This window comes from Vombatus ursinus, unplaced genomic scaffold, assembly GCF_900497805.2.
Source record: "Vombatus ursinus unplaced genomic scaffold, bare-nosed wombat genome assembly UNPS02014799.1, whole genome shotgun sequence".
NCBI classification, from domain to species: Eukaryota; Metazoa; Chordata; class Mammalia; order Diprotodontia; family Vombatidae; genus Vombatus; species Vombatus ursinus.
In genome coordinates this window covers 29811883-29833412 of record NW_020954577.1, presented here as the reverse complement: position 1 = coordinate 29833412, position 21530 = coordinate 29811883, and the positions used below count along the sequence as shown (strand labels likewise).

At 36.7% G+C, this 21530-nt stretch overlaps 1 protein-coding gene across 5 annotated transcripts in view; it reads left to right on the top strand.

Moving 5' to 3' along the window:
• Positions 1 to 21530, top strand: part of ANKRD28 (ankyrin repeat domain 28) — a 200390-nt gene that overhangs the window by 101942 nt on the left and 76918 nt on the right. For 3 of the 5 annotated variants that reach the window (XM_027872242.1, XM_027872241.1, XM_027872245.1), the window contains exons 4-6: positions 16312 to 16382; positions 18846 to 19046; positions 19989 to 20076. In XM_027872242.1, coding sequence (XP_027728043.1) covers positions 16312 to 16382; positions 18846 to 19046; positions 19989 to 20076 — 360 coding nt within the window. The remainder of the gene's footprint in view (positions 1 to 16311; positions 16383 to 18845; positions 19047 to 19988; positions 20077 to 21530) is intronic. The other 2 variants (XM_027872244.1, XM_027872243.1) reach the window with 1 other exon arrangement.

Below are 21530 nucleotides of genomic sequence, written 5' to 3'. Positions count from 1 at the left end.
ATTTTTTGATGACTGTGGATTCACTGCATTTGGATTGATTTTGTTGAATCCGAGTATTTTTCCGTTGATCTTTACATCACCTAAAATTTTGATGCTTCTGAGATTTGGGTGTTCTGTGATTTGAAACTATCATTAGAATAGTAATGTTGAAAAGATGTGTTTTAGACTCTCTCAAATAGTGTGTCAGCTGTAATATACATCAGTGTGTTAGGTAATTTTACTGAACTGGTCTTTTTCGCTCCACAAAATCCACGGCCACCCACTAAAAGTAATCTACACAGGAAGTACACCAAATAGATGAGCTATTAATATGTTTGGCCTTTTTAATGATACAAATTTCTATTGTTAAGTCCTTAATTAATCTATCAGTGCATGTATTTTCTATTGCAGTATGTATAGGCACTGTAGATGAACAATGATTTGTCTGTATAATTAATACGATGTGGATGAAAAAATTGAAATTGGGGAATTAAACAAAACTTTCAGTAATTTCTAGTTATTTGTTATTCCCAAAGCGTATTTTTATTTATATTTTGTTATACCACATTAATTTCAGAATATGTCTTCTCTTACTTACCTAGTGAATCATCCTTTATAACAGATTTCAGAACAAAGGTGGAAAAAAACCAGTTCAGCAAAATGGAGAGATTTATGGTAGATTTAAGTAGACTGCACCTTATTATCACCAACAAATTGTTAACAAGAAATAATTTTATATGGCCTCACAAGGTGAGATCTTCATATGGGGAGACTGAGATAACAAATGGACAACTCTCACGTGTGACATAGGTAACCCTCCTATGGTAATTAAAAAACAAACCTAGATGAAGACAAACTGTATTTTGCACAGACCCCATTATGGAGAATTTTTTAGAAGATATAGACCAAGTGTCATATAGGATGAGAACTATGTTTAGGTTGCCATATGTACTGTTAAAGGAGATCACAGATCTGTTGAGATAAAAAAAATACTTCAGTCACATGAATGTAAAACTTTCTTTTAGAAGTCTGTCATCACAGTAACCCTCCTTGGTAGATGGAATGAGTATCCTATTTTTTCAGATGAGAAAACCAAGGCTTGGAGAGAATCTGATTTGCCCAACGTCATATAACTAGTAAATGTTTGGGTTCAACAGTCAAATCCAGGTTTTGTGACACCAAATTTAGTCTGCTTTTTGTTACCACTGTTAGAGATAGGCTTAGGGATTGGATCTGCAGTTACTTTGCATTGGGAATTACAAGGAAAGGGATCTCCTTTCAGTGCATGTTGGCATCTTCTCCACAATTAAATGGTCTTACAAGGTTGCCTAAAAGCACCAAAAGGTCTCCCAGGATCATAAATCTAATGTGTTCAAGGCAGGACTTGAACACAGATATTTCTGGTGTCCTTTTTGCCATACCGCATTCTGTGATTAATCCCCAGGAAAATTACTAACCATATACATCTTGGATTGATTGTTTTATCCAAAAGAACTAGAATTCAGAAGCACACAGAGCCAATAGTGATAGTTCATGTATAGTGCTTTATTATTACAAAGCACTATATTCACAATAACTGAAGTAGACTACAAAATACTGTAAATGTACCCTCTCCTCCTGGATACTTTGTCTGCTCTAGGTTTTCCTGACACTGTCTCCTTCTACCTCTTAACTACTTCTTTGCTGGCTCGTTATCTAGATCTTGATCCTTATGGTTTTTTTTGTCCATGTTTCCCCAAGGCTCTTTCGAAGGCTCACTCCTCTTTCTCTTCTCTCAGGGACCTCATTAGTTCCTGTGAGTTTAATTATCATTTCTGTTCTTATGATTCTCAGAGATATGTTTCTACCTTCAGTTTCTCCCCTTAGCTTCAATCCCACATCACCAATTGCCTATTGGACATTTCAGCCTGGATATTCCAGTATTTTCTCAACCTCAACAATTCCAACTAAACTCATTACCTTTCCCTTCAGACTGACCCTTCTTCAAGTCTTCCCAATTTCTAGGATAGGCATCACAGTTCTTTCAGTCTCCTGGTTCATAACCTTGGTGTTATACTCAAGACCTCTGTCTCCCCTCATGCTTCACATTTAGTTAGTTGCTATATCTTGCTGTTTCTACCTCTACAGCATCTCTTGCTGTCAACCATCCTCTCTATTCAGTTAGCTTCCATTTGAGTTCCTCTCACCCAGGTTATCATAGCTTCAGTTCTCTTCCCACTTCATTCCATCTGCCCAACTGCTGCCAAAGTGATTTTCCTTAAGCATGGATCTGACCATGCTCCTCCCTTACTTAATAAACTCTGGTGGCTTCCTAAAATGTCTCTAGAATCAATATGAGCTCATGTGTTTATCTTTTATCTTTGTTATCTTTTCAGCCTCATTTTACATTATATGAGAAGACACTTCTCACTGTTGCATATTTTATACTGTTTCAGTGTATTGATAAGCTATGAAGAATTCCCCTCTCCCCCCTTTTTTTGGGCAAGGCAATTGGGATTAAGTGACTTGCCCAGAGTTACACAGCGATTAAGTGTTACGTGTCTGAGGTCAGATTTGAATTCAGGTACTACTGACTCCAGGGTTGGTGTTTTATCCACTCCCTCTTTTTCTTTTGTGTTAAGAAATACTGTTTTGTACATGGAATGACTCTGGGAAGGGAGAGGAATACTGAGGCCATTTATAATGTGAAAATGATGTCAATAAAAACTTATTTAAAAAAAAGAAAAATAATTTTGAACACACATTCTAGATGGAAGAGGTATTTCTTATAGATGATGACATCCTCCATATACTATTCTTTATTGATAACATGCTGATTTCATCAAGCCCTGATATTTTGGAGAATTCTGTCAGATTCGTAATCACCCAGAATTGTTGGCTTAAATATCCACATCAGAAAAACTCAGTGGATGAAGTATATCTTTTTTGCAAACTGTGACATACAGTTAAATGAGCAAAACCACAGAGCTGGTACCTGTGTCTTAGACAGACAATGAATGTTTGTGGACAGTGCTCTGGGCCCAGTGTTGAACAGAACGCAGCAAACAGACTGGACTGATTTTGGAAAATTGTGCAGTGATTTTTCTCCCTGAAACAAAGACCCATCTTTTTAACATTAGTGTAATTCCGGTGATACTTTGAGTGTGAATTACAGAATGCCAGTTTCCAAAGAATTCAAGTTGAGGGTCACCTGAAAGGCAATGGAGTTCCACATAAGGGAAATGGAGCATCTTACAATGAATTGTGTAAAAGTTTTGTTTTAAAAAAAATCCTCAGAACAATGTGAAAGCTGACAAAAAGACATGCTGGGTTACGTAGCAGGCTTGTAGGCTAACCCGTGGACATCCCATGCACTCAACTGTTATTCATATAATGCCAGTACAAGTAGAGGCAGTCCTCCAGCATGCTATATGAATTTCCCATGGAAAATTAATTTAGTGCCAAAGTACTATATAAGGGACTATGTAGTAGTACTATACAGGAGTCCATAGGTTGGTAGACATAAAGGAGTTCTGATGCACGATTTTGGAGGAAGTACCCACATTGAGATAACAGAGTACCAAAGTATCAAGATACTAGAAAGTTAATACTTTAGGAAGATTAATTTGACTTAGGTTGTTAGGAAGGATTGGACAGAGTTAAGCCGAGTGGTAGATAGATCAGATCAGAAACTGTTGCGATAGCCTTGATGTCAAAGAATAAGGATTTGTTTGTTTCTTTCTTTTTTAAACTGTAGTTGTAAGAATGGGAGTAGAAACAAAAGGAAGGGACAGGTTGAATAGCCATTTCATGGGACTGTAAGGTTTTAGGCAAGTTGGCTGCTAATGCCAGGTAAGGGAGGACCAATTTCACTGATCTTCAGCCCTGTTATGTCTTCTACTGATGTTTTTATTGTCGTCATCATCATCATTTTATGACTTTCATGCTACTTCCTATGGATTTTTAAAGGGATTATTATCATAGGATCAAAGATTTAGTGCGAGAAAGTACCTTGTAAACTAATTTTAAAAGGGAGTTAAAATTGAGTAAAAATAAATTCTCTCCATAGTTTGTGTGGTTTATATTTCTATGTCTTTCAGATGTACCGCCAGTATCAGCCTTGACTCCTCATTCTCACCCCACATGGTCATTCGATTGCTAGATAGTATCTCCATCATTTCTCTCATATGCATCCCCTTTCCTCCACTCAAACACACACGCCACCATAATTCAGGCCTTCTTCCTCTCTTGTCTAGACTATTGCAATAACTTCTTAACTAGTCTTCCTGACTAGAAGAACTGGATTCTTCTGTTTCCAATCCTTCCTCCATATATCTTCCAAAGTGATATTCTTTAACTTTAGGTCTGACCATGGTTCCCCTGCTCAATAAACTCTAGTGGCTTCCTGTTATCTCTACAGTTAGTAATGAATTCCTCTTCTGGGCATTTAAAGACCTTTACATCTTTCCCTCAACTTATCTTTACACCCTTATTGTACATTAATACCCTCTATGTATCCTATCATCCATTTAAACTAGCATTCTTACTGTTCCTCTTACATAATGCTCTGTGTCCCCCATCTTTATGACCTTGTATTGACTGTCCTGAATGTGTGGAATGCATCCCCCCTAGTTCCCTTCTGTCTCAGAATCCCAAGTAAAAGACCACCTTCCGCATCAAGCCCTTTTTTGTCCCCCTCTACCTAGTGTCTTGTCCCCAGTATTCCTTATCACCTATATACAAGTTAGTTTTGCTGTAATGCTTGTTTTGAAAACACACATTTGTTCCAACAAGATTGACATATTGGGGAACAATTGGAGCATAACACAAATTTCTTGTTTGCTTATGTGTAATTTTGTCTGTGAGAAACAGCTGCAATGTCTTGGAGTTGCAGCTGCCCTCTCCCTCACAGCATTGACTTTGCAAAACTTGGCTCCATGGGAACAAGCTAAGTAGATAGATAGGTGCTTGAAGCCTCAGACTCAGTCACTATTTAGTGTAGCAGTTATGTTTTTCTTAACCATTTTACAGGTATAACACTATGCTACCATTTTCATGAGGTTCTTTTTTTTTAATATCATTGATGAATTTTTGTCCCCATAAGCAATTGGTTTTTATTACACAATTTTGCATAGCAGGATGGTGATTTTTCTTATTTGTTTAGGAATACTTGTGTTTCATTGGGACAAGTTGGTGGCACAGTGGATAGAGTGCCAGTCCTGTAGTCAGGAAGACTCATCTTCCTGAGATTCATCTATCCTGAGCTAGAATACTTCCTAGCTGTGTGACTCTGGGCAAGTCACTTAACCCTGTTTGCTTCAGTTTCATCATCTAGAGCTAGAGAAGGAAATGGCAAACCACTCTAGTATCTTTGCTAAGAACACCCAAAATGGGGTCACACAGAGTCAGACACAACTGAAAAAAGAATGAACAACAACAAAATGTTGCATTAAACCAAAACTAACTGTATCTAGTTATGTGCACTTTACTCTTTTGGAAGATTTCAGGCTCTTTGAAGGTAGTGACTGTTTCATTGTTCTTTGTGTCTGTAGTAACTGTCACAATATGTGGCATCTAGTAGGTGCTTGATAAATACTTATTGATTGATTAGATTTATTTTACCTTGTATTTTGTTGAGAGATTGTGGTCCGTATTTCGTGGCTGTGTGGGTGGTTATGTAATAGTTTGACTTGTGCAGAACGAAGTCTGACCCTCAAGGATGTTACTGAAAAAAACCCTAGCATTTGGTTAAATTCAGCTAGCATTAATTAAGCACCTGCTACGTCCCAGGTACGTTGCTCAAAGGCTAAAGGAAAACAGTCTGTGTGCTGAAGGCCCTTAACATTTGACTGGGTGGTAAATATGTACACAGTTCAGTCAATACAGAAAACACACCAAGTAATGTTAGCAGGATGAGGGTTCTGACAAGTAGCCGAGCTAGGAAATGCCTCCTGTGGGGGACATGATGTATGTAACAGACTGGTCTAATAAACACAGTGATTTTGAGGTAGTAGTAAGGGTGAATTATCTTTCGAGATAGCTACAGCAACTGTAGCGTGATAAGAAAGTATCTGATTTGTTGCTTACATTAATAAGGAAAAGAAAAGCCAAATTTTCACTTGAGGGTTAGTGAAAATAAAGATACAATATTTTTCCTATCCAAATTCACAGACCCTCTGAAATTTATCTCTACAAACAATGAGAGATGAGAGCTTTAAGCTCAGGAGAGATGTAAAGACCAGATAAGTAGATTTGAGTCCTAGTTGCAGTGGTAGTTGAAACTTTGGGAGGTGATAAGATTACTTAGAGAAAGGAGAGAAAAGAGCCCAGAACAGAGACAAAGATGGCAGCATGTAGATGATGATCCACTAAAGGAAAAAGTAGTGTTGGAGACCTAGAAAAGAACAATGTCAGGAAAATCCAAGGGGAAGCAACTTTGGATCCTTTGCATCAGATTCAGAGATGCTGTTACATGCTGAAGAGAAGACAAGAATGGTAAGGATGAAGAAAACACTCAGCATTTATTAATAAAGAGCAAGTTCATTGATGTCCTTGGAGAGAGCAAGGTCAGCTTATTAACCAGGATGGAAGCAAGATTGCAAAGAGTTGAGGGAAGGGAAGGTACTGTCAGTGCATACAGCTTTGTGCTACATATACTTGGATGATAACTTAATATTATTTACTGTTTATGAATTGAAACACTTTTACATTTTCAGTAACAGTAACATTTGTTTTGTGATTTTTTTTGTTTATATTTGGTTTTTTAAATTTTCAACTGGTCTTTTAGCTCTTAAGAGAAAGATAATAGCAGTAAAATTAATAGAATGTAAAAAGAGATCTCGCTTTGTTTCCTACCCTTTAGATATTTCGAATTCTAAGTGGAAAGAAAATCTGAACCAAAAAAAAGCAATAATGGTGTAACTCTTCTTTTGAACTTTAAGTGAAATGAATAATTTTTCATTGTGCCCAAACTTTCCTTCTTTATTATTCTTTTTTTTTTAATCTTTTCCCCTCTCTTTTCCCTTTTATTTTGTCTTTCCAGCTAAGCTTCTTTCCCATTCATTGGAGCAAATGTAAAACAGGGATTTATGAAGTTACCATTATTGCGACACATAAGATAGCTTAAACACTGTACTTTATAACCAATGGAAATGGTATTAAAAAATAACCCTAAACATTATCACATGAAGTAGAAGAGTTGCTAAAAATCTATTAATATTATCAGGAAAATACTGTCAGTGTATGAAAGATAAAATAGCATCCATGTAATTTTCATTTTTCTTTTCAAGTACCGAATGCTTCTATGGAAATATTTATTAATTCATGTGGCATTTTTTCTATTTAAGAAACTAATTTGTTGAATAGATGATTAATTGGTATCTAAAAATAAACTTCTAGACATTTCTGCTGTATTTCTCCCATGATGAAGATGTTACAATAAATTTTAAAAACTCATTTTTCTCAACTCTACATTTGTTTACTTTAGTTCCTCTTTCTCCATCTGTTCTAATTTCTCCTAAAAATGAATGGGTTTATTTAGTGAAATTGACTTCCTTGAAAGAGGAAATGTTATTTCAGAAAATCCTAGCCTTTCAGAACCTTCTAGTCCAAGGTATACATAAACAAGAATCTTTTCTAAAACTTTCCTGATGAGTGGTCAACCATTCCTTTGCTTAGTAAGAATCTTTGGGGAAGGAGAACTCACTACTTCCCATTCCATTCCATTTTTGAATAGTTCTAGCTCTTAGAAAGCTTTCTTTACCTTAACACTAAATATTCCTCTTTGCAGCTTCCTTCCATTACGCTTAGTTTTGTCCTTTGGAGCCAAGCAGAATAAGCCTGCCCCCTCTGTGACAGTCCTTCAGATTCCTAAAGACAGCTGTCCTATCCTCCCTAAATTCAGGACTAACCTTCTCAGTTTCAGCAGCCCATCTTCATGTGGAGGGATCTCAAGGTGCTTACCCAGATTTAGATTTGGTGAGAACTCCCTCTCTGGTGCAAGGGAATTTAATCATCTGAGGGAGAGTGTGGGGTATTTTAACTCTGCCCCCAATCTTGTGATGTTAACCTTGAGCAAATTACATAAAGCACTCCCCAGTCCTCAGTTTCCTCATCTAATATCCTTACCCATTCTCATTAATACCTGGAACTTTGCAGTCTCTCCAGATATGCAGTCTGAAATTCCAGTCTCTGATCCTAACCTCCTTATAATTGTCTACCTCTCAGACTCCTTCATTAGGATTAAACCTACTTTTCAGCTTCACCATGTGACCTCTGGTGTCTCAAAACTCCCTCAGTCAGTCATTCCCAGTCTTCACAATCTTGACCACCGTGTGTTAACCCTGTATTTGTTCAAGTAATTGGAACTATACTACTTTTGCATGTACCACCTATTGTTTTATGTAGAGAATTTATTTATGTAGAGAAATGGAAATGAGGTGTGTAGATCTAGGGGCAAAGATTACGTGGGAGTGGAAGAAGGGTTAGGGGTAGTGGAGACTGTATTAAAACTCAGAATAATTTGAGATCACAAACAGAAACATTCATCCAGGACAAGAGCAGAGATGGCTGCTAGGGAAAAGGACAAAGTCATGGAAAAATGCATTTTCTTTAATATATGTCCATCATGTGGAAAACATATACTTGGTACCAAGAAATGCAGATAAGGGGCACCTTTTTTTAAAACATAGTTAAGTATAACCAAGAAAATGGTCACTTTTTCCTTCCAACCTACCCTAGTTCCAATTCTTTTATTTGTACCCCCCAGCCAATAAATAATCTAAAGTGAAGGCAAGTTATTTTCTCTATACCTTTTCTATATACTCTATGCATTTTCTCTATTCCCCCCATTCCTTCCATATATATGGTCAATATTCATAGGACACCACTTATATTCTATTATTATTATCTGCCTAAAATACTGGATTTTCTGAGCATCACTTGTTTTCTATAAGAGTAACTTATTTAAGGTTTGCATTTGTAGACCACCTGCTTATGGCCAGGACCATCAGAAATTTGCAAAATGTTTTACATGGGAAATTAGCCTCTTTAAGGGCTCAAATTTAATGTTCAAAATGAATTATAGCACAACTGTTGTAGAAAACCCAGACTTTAGGTTGTGAAACTTCTTGGATTCATGATTAGTCTGAAGCATGTGACCCCTTCCAAAGCCTACAGTGCTGTTTTCAGGAGTTCCCCACTAAAAGTAAAATGCAAGAGTGATTTTCTCAGATTGATAGGTGGAGATGAGCTAATGGAAAACGCTTGTGCTCTGTCTCTTTCTCTCCCTCTCTGTCTCTCTTTCTGTCTCTCTGTCTCTGTCTTTCTCTTTCTCTCTTCCCTCCCCCTTCCTCCTCCCCTTCTCTTTACCCCTCTCTCTCTTCTCACCTCTCCCACTCCTAACCTGATAACAAGACCTAACTAAGGCTGTTGGCCTCACTGCTTTTGGTAAGCAGCCAAAATAGGGCATTATTTACAGTTTGAGAAGAGAAAGGCCAGTGCTTGGCTCATGGCCCAGTTTACAAGGGTGCTGGCTATATCCCCTGTGGACTAGGAGGGACCAAAAGAGCAAGTTTTTGCAAACAAATTTTGGAAGATAATATTTTTGTTATTAAATTATTTTTTAACAAGATCTATGATTTCCCTGGTATAGAGAACTCCTCATGAAGAAGCTAGCTCTGTTAGTATAGATCTGCAACTCCCATCTATGCTGTATTTATCTTATACTATGTGGTTATTTACTTCTTGTCTTCCCTATTAGAGTCTACATTTCTTGAGGGTATTTATTGCTTTTCTGTATATCCTCTGGCTTAGTATAATACCTGGCACCAGGTATGTTCTTGATAAATGCTTGTTGACTGACTGCAGCTTATAGTCATATATGCCTGAGGCACCTGAATAGTTAAAGGGATTGCCCAGAATCTTAGCCAGTGTATGTTTCAGGCAGAACTTGAAACAAGTTTACCTGGCTTAGAACAGGCTCTCTATCCACTACACTATGCTGCTCTTTCACTGATATTGATTATTATTCAGAATTGAAAATAGAAAAAGCTTTGTTATCTGTCCTCATCAACACTAGATCAGTGATTCTCATTTAGTAGTTTGAACAGTGGTCCAAGGGGTTCACACTAAAAATCTTCAATGCTGCCTTAAGCAGTTCCTCCGTGACAACAGGCATGTGTGTATTTGTCACATTGTTTCTTCAGTGATTCAAAATCATCATGATTATGTGTGGGCAGTGATTTTGGTGTTTGTGCAGTTATTACACCAGACTCTGCTTCTGACTAAGTGCAGTGTTCTTGCAGTTTCTCAGCTTGTTACTAAATTGTTTCTGAACCACCACAAGGGCTCAATATTTAAGCTCAAACCAATTCCCAATGAATGGTCTGGTGTATTTGCATACCCACATTTGATTTTTATACATTGCAGCAGAGCAGCTCCCTTGTTCCCTTCTCTTACCCTGTAATCATACCTCATCTGTGTAATCACATGACCAAGCTGTTCTGTGTATTTGCATTTTAGCAATGCACATATTGGGGTGTTTAAAAATCGTGATCCGTGGGCATGCAACATTACATGCCATTTTGAAACCATCGTGGACTGTAACAAATTTTCTGCAGAAACAAACTTTATATTACCCCGTATTTCAATATTAAAGGCTGTTTTTAAAACATATCCTTCACTTGTGTTACTATTCTATTTGGCAGATTCTCAAATGAACTAGTTGGCTGTATTTGATTAGTCAGTTTTTGAGAAAGTATAGCTGGTGTGTAAGTGGTAGAAGAGAAGAAAGTCATGACTGAAGAGATTTTTGTCTTATAAAAATTGGTTTATATATAAATGCTGTTTTTTTTAAGATGAAACTACTCTCATTAACCAGTAGAAAAGTAAATATTTTATATTGTTACTAGCTATTCATTTTCATCATTTGGCTAAAAGGCTAAAAAGTTAAAATGAATTTCTGCCTCTTAGCATGGGAGCTTGTAAAATTCTCCTTCCATTCTCCCCCATGTGTTTGTGTGAGCAAACATTTTCATTTTATTCTTAATTTTAAATCAAAATGTGGAACCAATTTTAAGACTGTATGATGTTGTGCCAAATAGTGCAAACTTTTATTTAAATAAAGTTCAACATTGAAATTAAATTTGGATGTGATTTTTATGTTAAACATTTTCTAAGTTGTAACTTACTTAGTTAAGAATGAAATGCATACTATATGCCAGGCACTATGCTAAGTACAGATATAGTAAACATTTAAAGTCTTGCTCTATTATTTTAATTCTTACAGAATGTTCTACATAAAATACTAATAATTGTCTTACAATTTTGTATTTAGAGTTTTAATAATTATAAGTAGAATAAAATTTATATTATAGCTATAAAATGCTGTTTTAATTTTGGAGCTTTTGGGACAAAAGTTAGCATTGTCATTACTGTAAACACTTAATGAATAAATCTAAGAGAATATTATGAGTAGTATATTAAATTACCCTGGGGATCCATGGCACATTTTCTTTTTTTATCATTATTGTTGGAAGGGGTTTGAGGGATAAAAACCATTGGGAATCACTTATTTAGATAAAGCTAAAACAATATGGATTGAGTGATTTCTGTGTGTAAGGCAAAAGTAACAGAGAGCAAAAATAAAGTTCAGATCCTGGGACAAGAAATGCATACATTTTATTCAAAAATCAAATTGAAAAAGGGATTTATAACGGACAGGGTGCAATGTTAAATCACAAAGAGATCACTTTCGACCAAGGGAAGTGAAGGAAGATTCTGGAAGAGGTGGTATTTGAACTAGGTCTTTCATCATGTATTCAGCAAGAGAACTTTATTTTAGGAGCCAGCAAGTATCTTTCTATATATAGAAGGGCCAAGAGGTAGGGAAAATGGAAGGGAGTTTGGTTTGGCTAGAATGTGGAATTTGTAAGGGGTGAAAAGGTAAGCTGCAGATTATGGAAATCATTCAGTGTCAGGCTAAGGAGTTTGGAATTTATTTTCATCCTGTCTTCTGCTCTTATCTCTGGCATTTCCCTGATTTCTCTTTTATACTAGAAGGTCTTATTTCTCAAACTGTTGTGAAGAACCAATTAACTTTTACAGTTGAGATAGTAAAAAAAACTATTTTTCCTTTTTTTTTAGTGGTTGTATTTTCTTCTCATTATTTGAAATCACTGTTTTGGTTTAAAACTGGTGTGCTAGGTGCCATGCTACAGTGAAGAAGTAAAGGAAAAAGTAGTATCAACAAAGATTTAATTGATTCTCATGAATTTTTTTTAAAAGAACTAGAAAACAGAAATTTTAGTGGATAACCCAAGCAGATTGATACTGATTTGACTAAATTGTTATTTTTTATTGTCACAGAGACTTTGTCTTTGCATTTTTCAAAATATTGTTGCAGACGCATTTCAGCATACAAATATGCAGATTTTAAAATGTTTCCCTGGAAGATAAAATTTGGAATTCAGATAAAAAATAGGTCACATATAACAAAATGCTTTCATAACAAATTAGAGTTATTATTCAGCTATCTGCCTGGTATTAAAATTTCATTTCTTCATTCTCTTGACTTTTTAAAGAATTATTTATGCATTACCTAAGGTAATTATGAGCCCAGATAGTCTGTGGACTTTTAAGAACCAGCATCACCTTAAAGCAGTATCCCTGATTACCTAGACGTTAGTATTACAGCCTTGGGGCACCTGTAGTGGATTGATGGCTCCATTTATTTGCCTTTACTTACCTTATCATTTGTTCTAAGCTTCCCTGAAAATTTTTCAAGAAATTCTCGATGTGGTTTAAGAAAAGACGTTGTATTTTATGAATTATTGGGTTAAATAATTCTTGTTTCTGTGTAGTATGAACAATATCTGCACCGATACCGCACCAATAGAGTCTTGTTTGTCCCTTAAGGAGAGGGGTAGTTATTTAGCAATTGATACCATAGAAATATGAATAGAGGGTCTAGCATCCTACCCTGCCATCAGGAGGCTTCTTGATTTGACTGAAAATATGCCCAAAATTGGATAATGAATCCATGAACTCAGGCTGGTGCATCCATGTGAATTCTAAAATTGGGCAATTGCCCTGGGAAGAACATGCCACTTACCTGGAGTTACACAGAACTAGATAGTCCAGACTTAGAGCAAATCACAATTTCCCACTTTATGCTGAGGAAAGGTAAGTTAAAAGTTAGCTAGAAAGCTTAAGTGTCACTAAATTTAGAATAGTGCAAATATCCTTTATATGCCCTTATGGTCAGAAAGTCACCAGAAGAAAATGAGGTATGCAAATTCACTGTGGCTGGAGCTGTAAATTGGTCCAATCAGTGTTAAAGTAGTGATGGGTCACTGTAACTGAGAAAACCCTAATTTTAGACAAATAAACCAGACTAGAGAAAAGATCAGAAGAATAAGAATGGCAGCCACCTCTTAAGAGAAGCAGATTGGCCACAATCGTATCACATTGATATTGAGAACTTTATGATGGTTCTCAATGGCCTATTTGATTAAAAATGGAAAACCTGCATAGTCTTCATATGTATCCAGATTTTGTCTCCCACTGCCTCCTCTACTTATTATATTTATATTATTATAAATAATATAAATTATTTATATAAATGGGGATATTTATATCTCCATTTGGAATTGTTATTAATTGCTGAGAGGTAGAGTTTGGTATAATGTCATAGGGATGATAGAGTACCAGGGGAAGGCTTTATGAAGAAGCTGGGACCTTAAAGAGAGGCTAGGAATGAAGTAGGCAGAGAGAAGGAGAAAAGCGGGCGATAGTGACAAGTGTGAAGTGCATTTACAATAATGGAGATAATAAAGCTGAGTTAAAGTAACCTTCACCCTTATTTCTGACATCACCACTGCAGTAATCTTTTCCTTTTCTGATACCCTGTTTCATTTATGACATACCTTAGCACTTGGTTATATAGCTATATTCCTCCTAAGGTTGCCGTGACCAAAATAGCTTTGAAATAACATTGTTAATTTATTATATCGAAGTCACACTACCAATTACAACATTGTTCCACAGCAGCTAACTGCCCCTAATGTGTAACTGTAACACTGTTCAAAAAAAAAAAAAGTGAAAATTTTTTTATATCTTTTTAACATAGAGCAACATTATAATTGGATTTACAAAAACAGAGTTGGGCAGGCAAGAATAGCCCAGCGTGAGAATCAATTAAGAGCAAACACCTGCTGTGTGCCAGGCGCCATGATAGCTTCTGAGGTACGGATGCAAAGTCAAGGAGCAATCTGGCAGGGGAGACAACAGGCAAACAACTATGTACAAACAGGATGTATACAGGACAAGTTGGGAATAGGATCAGAGACAAGAAAGTACCGTTTAGAAGCATAGGACAGGCTTTTCTTTTTTCTTTTTTTTTTTTTTTTGCAGAAAGTGTACTTCAGCTGAGACTTTGAAGGAAGCCAGGAGGTAGATATGAGGGAGGGCGGGACAGCCAGGGAATACTTAAGTCAGGTGATGTGTGAGGATCTGCAGGGAAGCCAGTGTCAAAGAATGAAATGATCTCTATTTGCAAAGGACTTCACATTCTTATAGTGAAAATAACAAGTATGTGGACAAAGTAAATATAAGCAGAACAAATACCAGTAAATAAAAAATAGTGCCCTCACTCTCAAACTACCCTGTATTTAACTATATACATAATTAACTAAATACAGGGTAGTTTGAGACGGAGGGCAGTATCTATTGGGGGGGGGTCAGAAAAGGCTTTATGTAGGTCATGCTTGAGCTGCATCTTTTTAAAAAAATATATTAGTTTATTTTTAGTTTTCAACAATCACTTCCAAAAGTGTTTGAGTTTTAAATTTTCTCCCCCTCCCTCCCTTCCTTCCTCCCCAAAACAGCATGAAATCTGATATAAGCTTCTCCATGAACATTCCTATTAAACATATTTTCACATTAGTCATGTTGTAAAGAAGAATTAGAACTCATAAGAGGAACCACAGGAAAGAAGAAACAAAACAAAACAGAAGAAAAAAAAAGAGCATTGATCTGCATCAAACTCTATAGTTCTTTCTCTGGATGTGGGTAGCATTTTCCTTCATGAGGCTTTTGGAGATCTTTGCATTGCTGAGAAGGGCTAAGTCTATCAAAGTTAGTCATCATACAACATGGCTGTTACTATGTATAACATTCTCCTGGTTCTGCCCACTTCACTCAGCATCAGTCCATACAAGTATTTCCAGGTTTTATTAAAGTCCATTTGCTCATCATTTCTTATAGCGCAATAGTTTTCCATTACATTCATATACCACAGCTTGTTCAGCAGTCCCCAATTAATGGACATCCCCTCAATTTCCAATTCTTGGCCACCACAAAAAGAGCTGCTGTAAATATTTTTTGTACATGTGGGCCCTTTTCCCATTTGTGTGATCTCTTTGGGATGCAGCCCTAGAAGTGCTAGTGCTGGGTCAAAGGATATGCACATTTTTATAGCCCTTTGGGGGACGTAGTCCCAAACTGTTGAGCTGCATCTTGAAGGAAGAGAAAGATTCGGTGAGGCTGCAGGGAGGAGGTTTGAATGAGTTGCAATTTCTATCTGTGAAGGAAATTTCTGTGTCTTTAAAGTCCTTTCATCATTGTGTCAATCTTACCTCCCAGCTAGGGAGATAAACTTTTAAAAACATTTTTTTAATTGTTAATTTCACCAACACCCAAAAAAAAAACCCCAACTCCAAAGTATTTCTGTATACAAAATAGAACGAGGCAGCTAGGTTGGCAGAGTGGGTAGAGTTCTAGATCTGGAGTCAGGAACACTCATCTTCCTAAGTTTGAATCCAGCCCCAGACACTTAGTAGCTGTGGACCCTAGGCAAGTCGCTTCACCCTGTTTGCCCCAGTTTCCTCATCTGTAAAATGAACTAGAGAAGGAAGTGTCAAACCATTTCATTATCCCTGCCAAGAAAATCCCAAATGGGGTCGTGAAGAGTTGGATACAACTGAAAATGACTGAATATCATAATAGAATGGCAAAAGAATATTATATATGAAATTATATATATATATATGAATATTACTCAGGGAGCAATTGAATAGGAGTAACCAGATCCATGCATGAACAACATTAGTCTGGTGGCAGTATAGCAGATACTGACTTATTAGTAATAAGTACCTTACTTAAATATTCTTACCCATGATCTAAAATGATAATTTTACCTTGTAACTATAAATTTGTTATCAGCTCTCATTAATTTAAACTTTTTTACCATAATGTCTGAAACACAAAATCTATTAATACTTTTGGTATAATGATTTTGTAGAAATAATAGTTTTTAACTTTAAAAATTCAACTTATTTTTTTTTCTTGTTGCAGGAGCTAGAGTTAATGCCAAAGACAGCAAATGGTTGACTCCTTTACACAGAGCAGTTGCATCTTGTAGTGAGGTATGAAATTTTTTTTAGTAGCATAATTTTTGAAAAAATGATTACCTAGGGGCCATATTATCCCTAGCAAAAAGAACCATAAGAACCTACTTGGTTAAGCACCTATCTTCTATCTACAAGTGGGAAAACTTTAAGTCTCTAGCATCCAGTGCAGGCAGAAGTGCTTCCAGTTACCCTTCTCCCCACCCCCTTTATAAACATGCTTATTTGGTCAAGATGATTTCTCTCCTAGGGAATCCTTTCTTCACAGCCTTCCAGGAAACTCTCAAGCTCCAAGGCCTACTTTTGACCTATGAGGTCATATTACTTCTTATGAAAGGATTAGATATTCATTTAGTAATATAATTAAATCATGGTAACTGAGAAAGTACTGGTAAAGGGATAGTTGCAAGAAAATTTAAGAACAAGAAGAGATGACCTGTAACTTTCCTATTCAACGTTCTTAAGTGATTCTCTTCCCTACTGTGTCGTGACTTTTTGCAAAATAATTCAGATTAAGTTGTGGAAAAAGCATCAGAAACCTTAAACTGTCACTAATTAACTTTGAGACCTTGACCAAGGTCTGTGACATCTTAGGCATTAGCATCCTCATCGCAACATTAGGGGGATGAACTAGAATCTAGTATGGTCTCAAAGTTATATAATGCTTAGGGGTCCAGATTATAAAAATAGTAGATGCAGAGCATGATGCAGTAAAAATGTATCATGGATCTACTGTGTGTGAAGTACTTTGCTAAGCATGCAGGATGCAAAAATGAAAAAATATCACACTCCTTTCTCTTAAAAAACTTACATTTTGACTGGGAAGGTAGGGCATGCAGGAAGAAAAACAATATATACTACAGGATGGAAAATGACTAGAATAAAACAGGTGACTTTGAACTAGAAGGAATCAGAGGGAGGTTTCATGAAGGAGGGATAGCATCTGGATGAAGACTTAGAAGAAGGGAAGAAATTCTTCAGTTGTCAGAGCTAAGGATGAATGTATGTTCCAGGCTTTCCAGGAACATCAGAGTAAGATTGAACAATAGCTATTGAGCCCTTTTGTATGGGACATAGAGTGTGTGAAGGCCAGAATAGTATGTGAAAGAAATTTCTCTCTCTCCCTCTCTCCTCTCCTCTCTTCTCCCTTTCCTTCCCCCACTTTCCCTCTTCCTTCCTCTCCTCCTCTCCTTCTCTCTTTTCTTCTCTTCTTTCCCTCTTTCCTCTTTTCTGTTCTCTCCCTCTCTTCTCTCTCCTCTCCCTATCTATCCTCTTCTCCCCCTCCCCTTGCCCACCTCTTCCTACATGACCCTTAAGTATCTTTAACTCAGCAATTCTAAAACCACCTCTTCTGAAAATGTCCTCAGTCTACTTTAGTTTCCTGTGTAAAAAATGGGATTAATAATGGCATCCACCTGCCTGGGTTGTTGTGAGCATCAAAAGAAATCATAGTTGTTAAGTGCTTAGCACAGACAGGGTGTTGCACATTGGACTCTGAATAAATGCTTACTCCTCTGCCACCTTCCTCATGGCTGACAGAAGACTATTTCTGAAGTATGAGACTGATCATGTGTCATTTCTAATAATAATCTTAGAATCATGGATTTAGGGAGACGGAGGTCCTCCCTCTAGTTCTCAAGACCTGCAGACGGTTTTATCTTTCCAAGGCCCCCAGTGAGTGGCAGAGCTGGTCCTGAATCCAGCTCCTCTGATTCAACACCAGGACAACTTCTGCTATCGTTCCATGCTGTGGCCTCTCCCTCTGGAATTAAACCCAAGTTCCCTTCACTCTTCCTGCTTGTTTCAGGGTCTAGTTCAGTACAAACTGCCTTTGTTCTTGGTGTCCAAATGAGGCGTTTCTGTGTGTCCCCCCCACCCCTAGCCTTGAAATGTCTTCCCTCCCAAGGCTGAGTTCAGGTGCTGCCCTCTGGGTGCTCTCCCCTTTGTCAGATCATCTTGTAATTTAGTTGTGTATGTACATGTTGAGTCCACCAAGTCCACTCTGTGAGGAATGCACGTATTTTTTTTCATTGTATCTAATTCCTAAATGCTTGCTTGTTGAATTGAATTTTGAGGAATAAAGGAAAAACGATATAAGAGAACCAAAATTTTAGTTAAGGAATAGCTAAGAAAAACATAGGTCATCTTCTAAAGCAATTTTTAATTTTTTATACCTATAAACAAGAATTAACAATAGGAGTTACTCTGTTTTGGAGCAATCAGCAATCTGAAATATCAAGAGAGAAATCTTAGGTTACCTGAATAGTTAAGTCACGTGTTTACATCATTGTCTATACCATGTTATGAAAAGAGCCTTCAGTTTTTGGGGATTTGTTCAAGTATGTTAATAAATAAGTTTTATGGTTGTAAACCCCACAAAAACCTTTATCTTTTACCATTAATTTTCTCAGTAGATGTTGGTATATTTTTACAACTGCTCTATCCTTTTTCACTCAATTTTTGTTTACACAAATTTTTTAGGAAGCTGTCCAGGTATTGTTGAAGCATTCAGCAGATGTTAATGCTCGTGACAAAAATTGGCAAACTCCTTTACACATAGCTGCTGCAAACAAAGCTGTCCAGTGTGCTGAAGCTTTGGTGCCCCTCCTGAGCAACGTAAATGTGTCTGATAGAGCTGGCAGAACAGCTTTGCATCATGCAGCGTTCAGCGGACACGTGGAGGTACTCAATCAATTATTTAGTGTTCTGTAAGAGTGATTTTTGTCTGTTAGGATGAAAAAAATTATTTGTATGATTAAAAATAGGAGAAAGTATTTTGGATTTCATTTTTCCTCTTACCCATAGCAAAGCCTTAAATTCTAGCAGACATTTATATCTTAATTATCATTATTTTAGAAGTTATTTTTCTATTCCACAATTATAGTCAGTTATGTGTAATCTATAACAGATACAACCTTCAGCAAGGATTATGGAAGCTAAGTACTAGGTTGTTGTATTGCATTATTTCTTTTGTTTATTTTCCCCACTAATCAAAGAACCATAGAACTTTATAACTTGCAGGAAATTTAAATAAGATCAAGTCCAAGGTTTCAAGCTAATTTAAAAGCATTATTGAATTCATAATATCCTTTGGGGGTAACTTGGTGGCACAATGGATAGAGCAGAGCTCTGGGCACGGAATTAGGAAGATCTGAGGTCAAATCCAGCCTCAGACATTTATTAGCTGTGTGACTCTGGGCAGGTGACTTCACTTCAGTTTGCCTCAGTTTCCTTTTCTGTAAAATGGGAGTTACCTCCCAGGCTTGTTGTGAGGATTAAATGAGATGATTGTAAAGTGGGCACATAGTGGGCACTTAATGTTTGTTTCCTTCCTTACTTGAGGCATTTGGTGTTTTCTTCATTGAATGGGTACAAGTAGTCCAACTACTTCTTGTGGGGGCCCATGGATTTTGTTTTTTTACATTAAAAAAGCAATTCTATACTCCCAAAAAAGTTATTTGGGAACTTTTTCTAGTTCTGTCCTCTCATTTTGAATGTGAAGTAACTGAGGCCCATAGAAGTTGAGGAGCTTGCCCACAGGCAGCTCCTTAATGGCATTATGGGGACTAAGAAAAGTCTCAATTTTATGCATTAATACGAAATTATATTGTTTATTTATCTCAGATGGTCAATCTGCTGCTGTCCAGAGGTGCCAATATTAATGCATTTGACAAGAAGGACAGACGTGCTATTCATTGGGCAGCATATATGGGTATGTAACTTTATTTCCTTTTTGATCTGTGTTTTATAAATCACACATTACAATCCTTGTGATTGAATGATTGACTTAATCATTTTCATAGAAGTTATGGAAGAAATGAAAGAACAGAATATAGAGAGTAGTTATATATAGATTACACATACCATTATTGGGAGGCCATGTCCAGTGCTATTTTCAATCATTCTATTAATATGAAATGTTGAATATGAAATGTATTTAATCCTCTCCTCCATCTCTTATCTGATCTGCTTTTGAGATCAAGGCTCACCAGTTGATAGCCCACTGGTTGTACAGTCAGTCTTTAACTGTTGTGGGGGTATCGTCCTACAAAATGTCATGAAAGTCAAAAACACAGATGTTAATACATTGAACCTATGGAAAATAGGGGGATAGGTTCCCATGACCACCAAAAACTAATCTTTTGCTGTACACTTTTTTGCATACTTAGAGTTCTTTATAACAAAACATTAATTCTGATAATTATATTTCCTCTTACATAGTAGTCATGAAATAACCCAAAAAATGCAGCACACAAAATAAAATTGGTCATATGCAAAACATTTTTTCTCACTAGTAATTCCCTAGATTTATGTGACCTGTTGTACTAACATCTCAATTTCTAAAAACATTGCTTTCAGACAATAGTCACTTTTTATAACACATGAAATCTACAGTACCATAAATAGAGTACAACAAATAAAATTCTTAAAACTAAAACATTTTTTAACCTAAATCTTACTTTCCACTGGGTCAGATGTCAGCCATGAATGTGCACAGTTGCCAACATGAAAGTGAAAATGAGGTTAAAGAAAATCACAGGAATGCTTCTAGTCATATGAATGTTGGAAGATTAACTATATATGGATCTTTAGCCTTCTAAATCTAAATCTAGTCCAATAATCAATTATTAAGCATCTCCTCTGGTGCCAGGCACTGTGCTAAAGCACTTCCTAGACAAATAATGTATTACAAACCTATAATTTATTCTACTTTAAGCCATATTTTTTATCTTGCCCATTTATAATTATTCTTCTCACGAGCTCCAAACCTATTAGAGTTAACCAGAGTTAACTCAGAACTCACAGGAAATGTGATAAAAGACTAGCCTTCCAACTCAAGTCTTCCTGTCCTGATTCTACTCTTGGAAAATCAGCTATGCCCGCTCCCTTCTGACACTGCTGCCCCTTTATTGTACGCCCTCATTCCCTCACACTTGGACTATTATCGTAACCTGTGGTCAGCTTCACTGCGCTTCAATCTCTCCCCTACTCCGCTTTCAGAGTGGCATTGCTAGAAGACAAATCTGACCATGTCACTCCCCCTCTTCAATAACATCTGTGGCTCTCTGTTGTTTCCCAGATCAAATATAAAATCTTGCTTCACTTTTAAAGCATTTCATTAACTTGGCCTCTTCCTGCTTTTCTGATCTCCTCGTTTCTGACTTA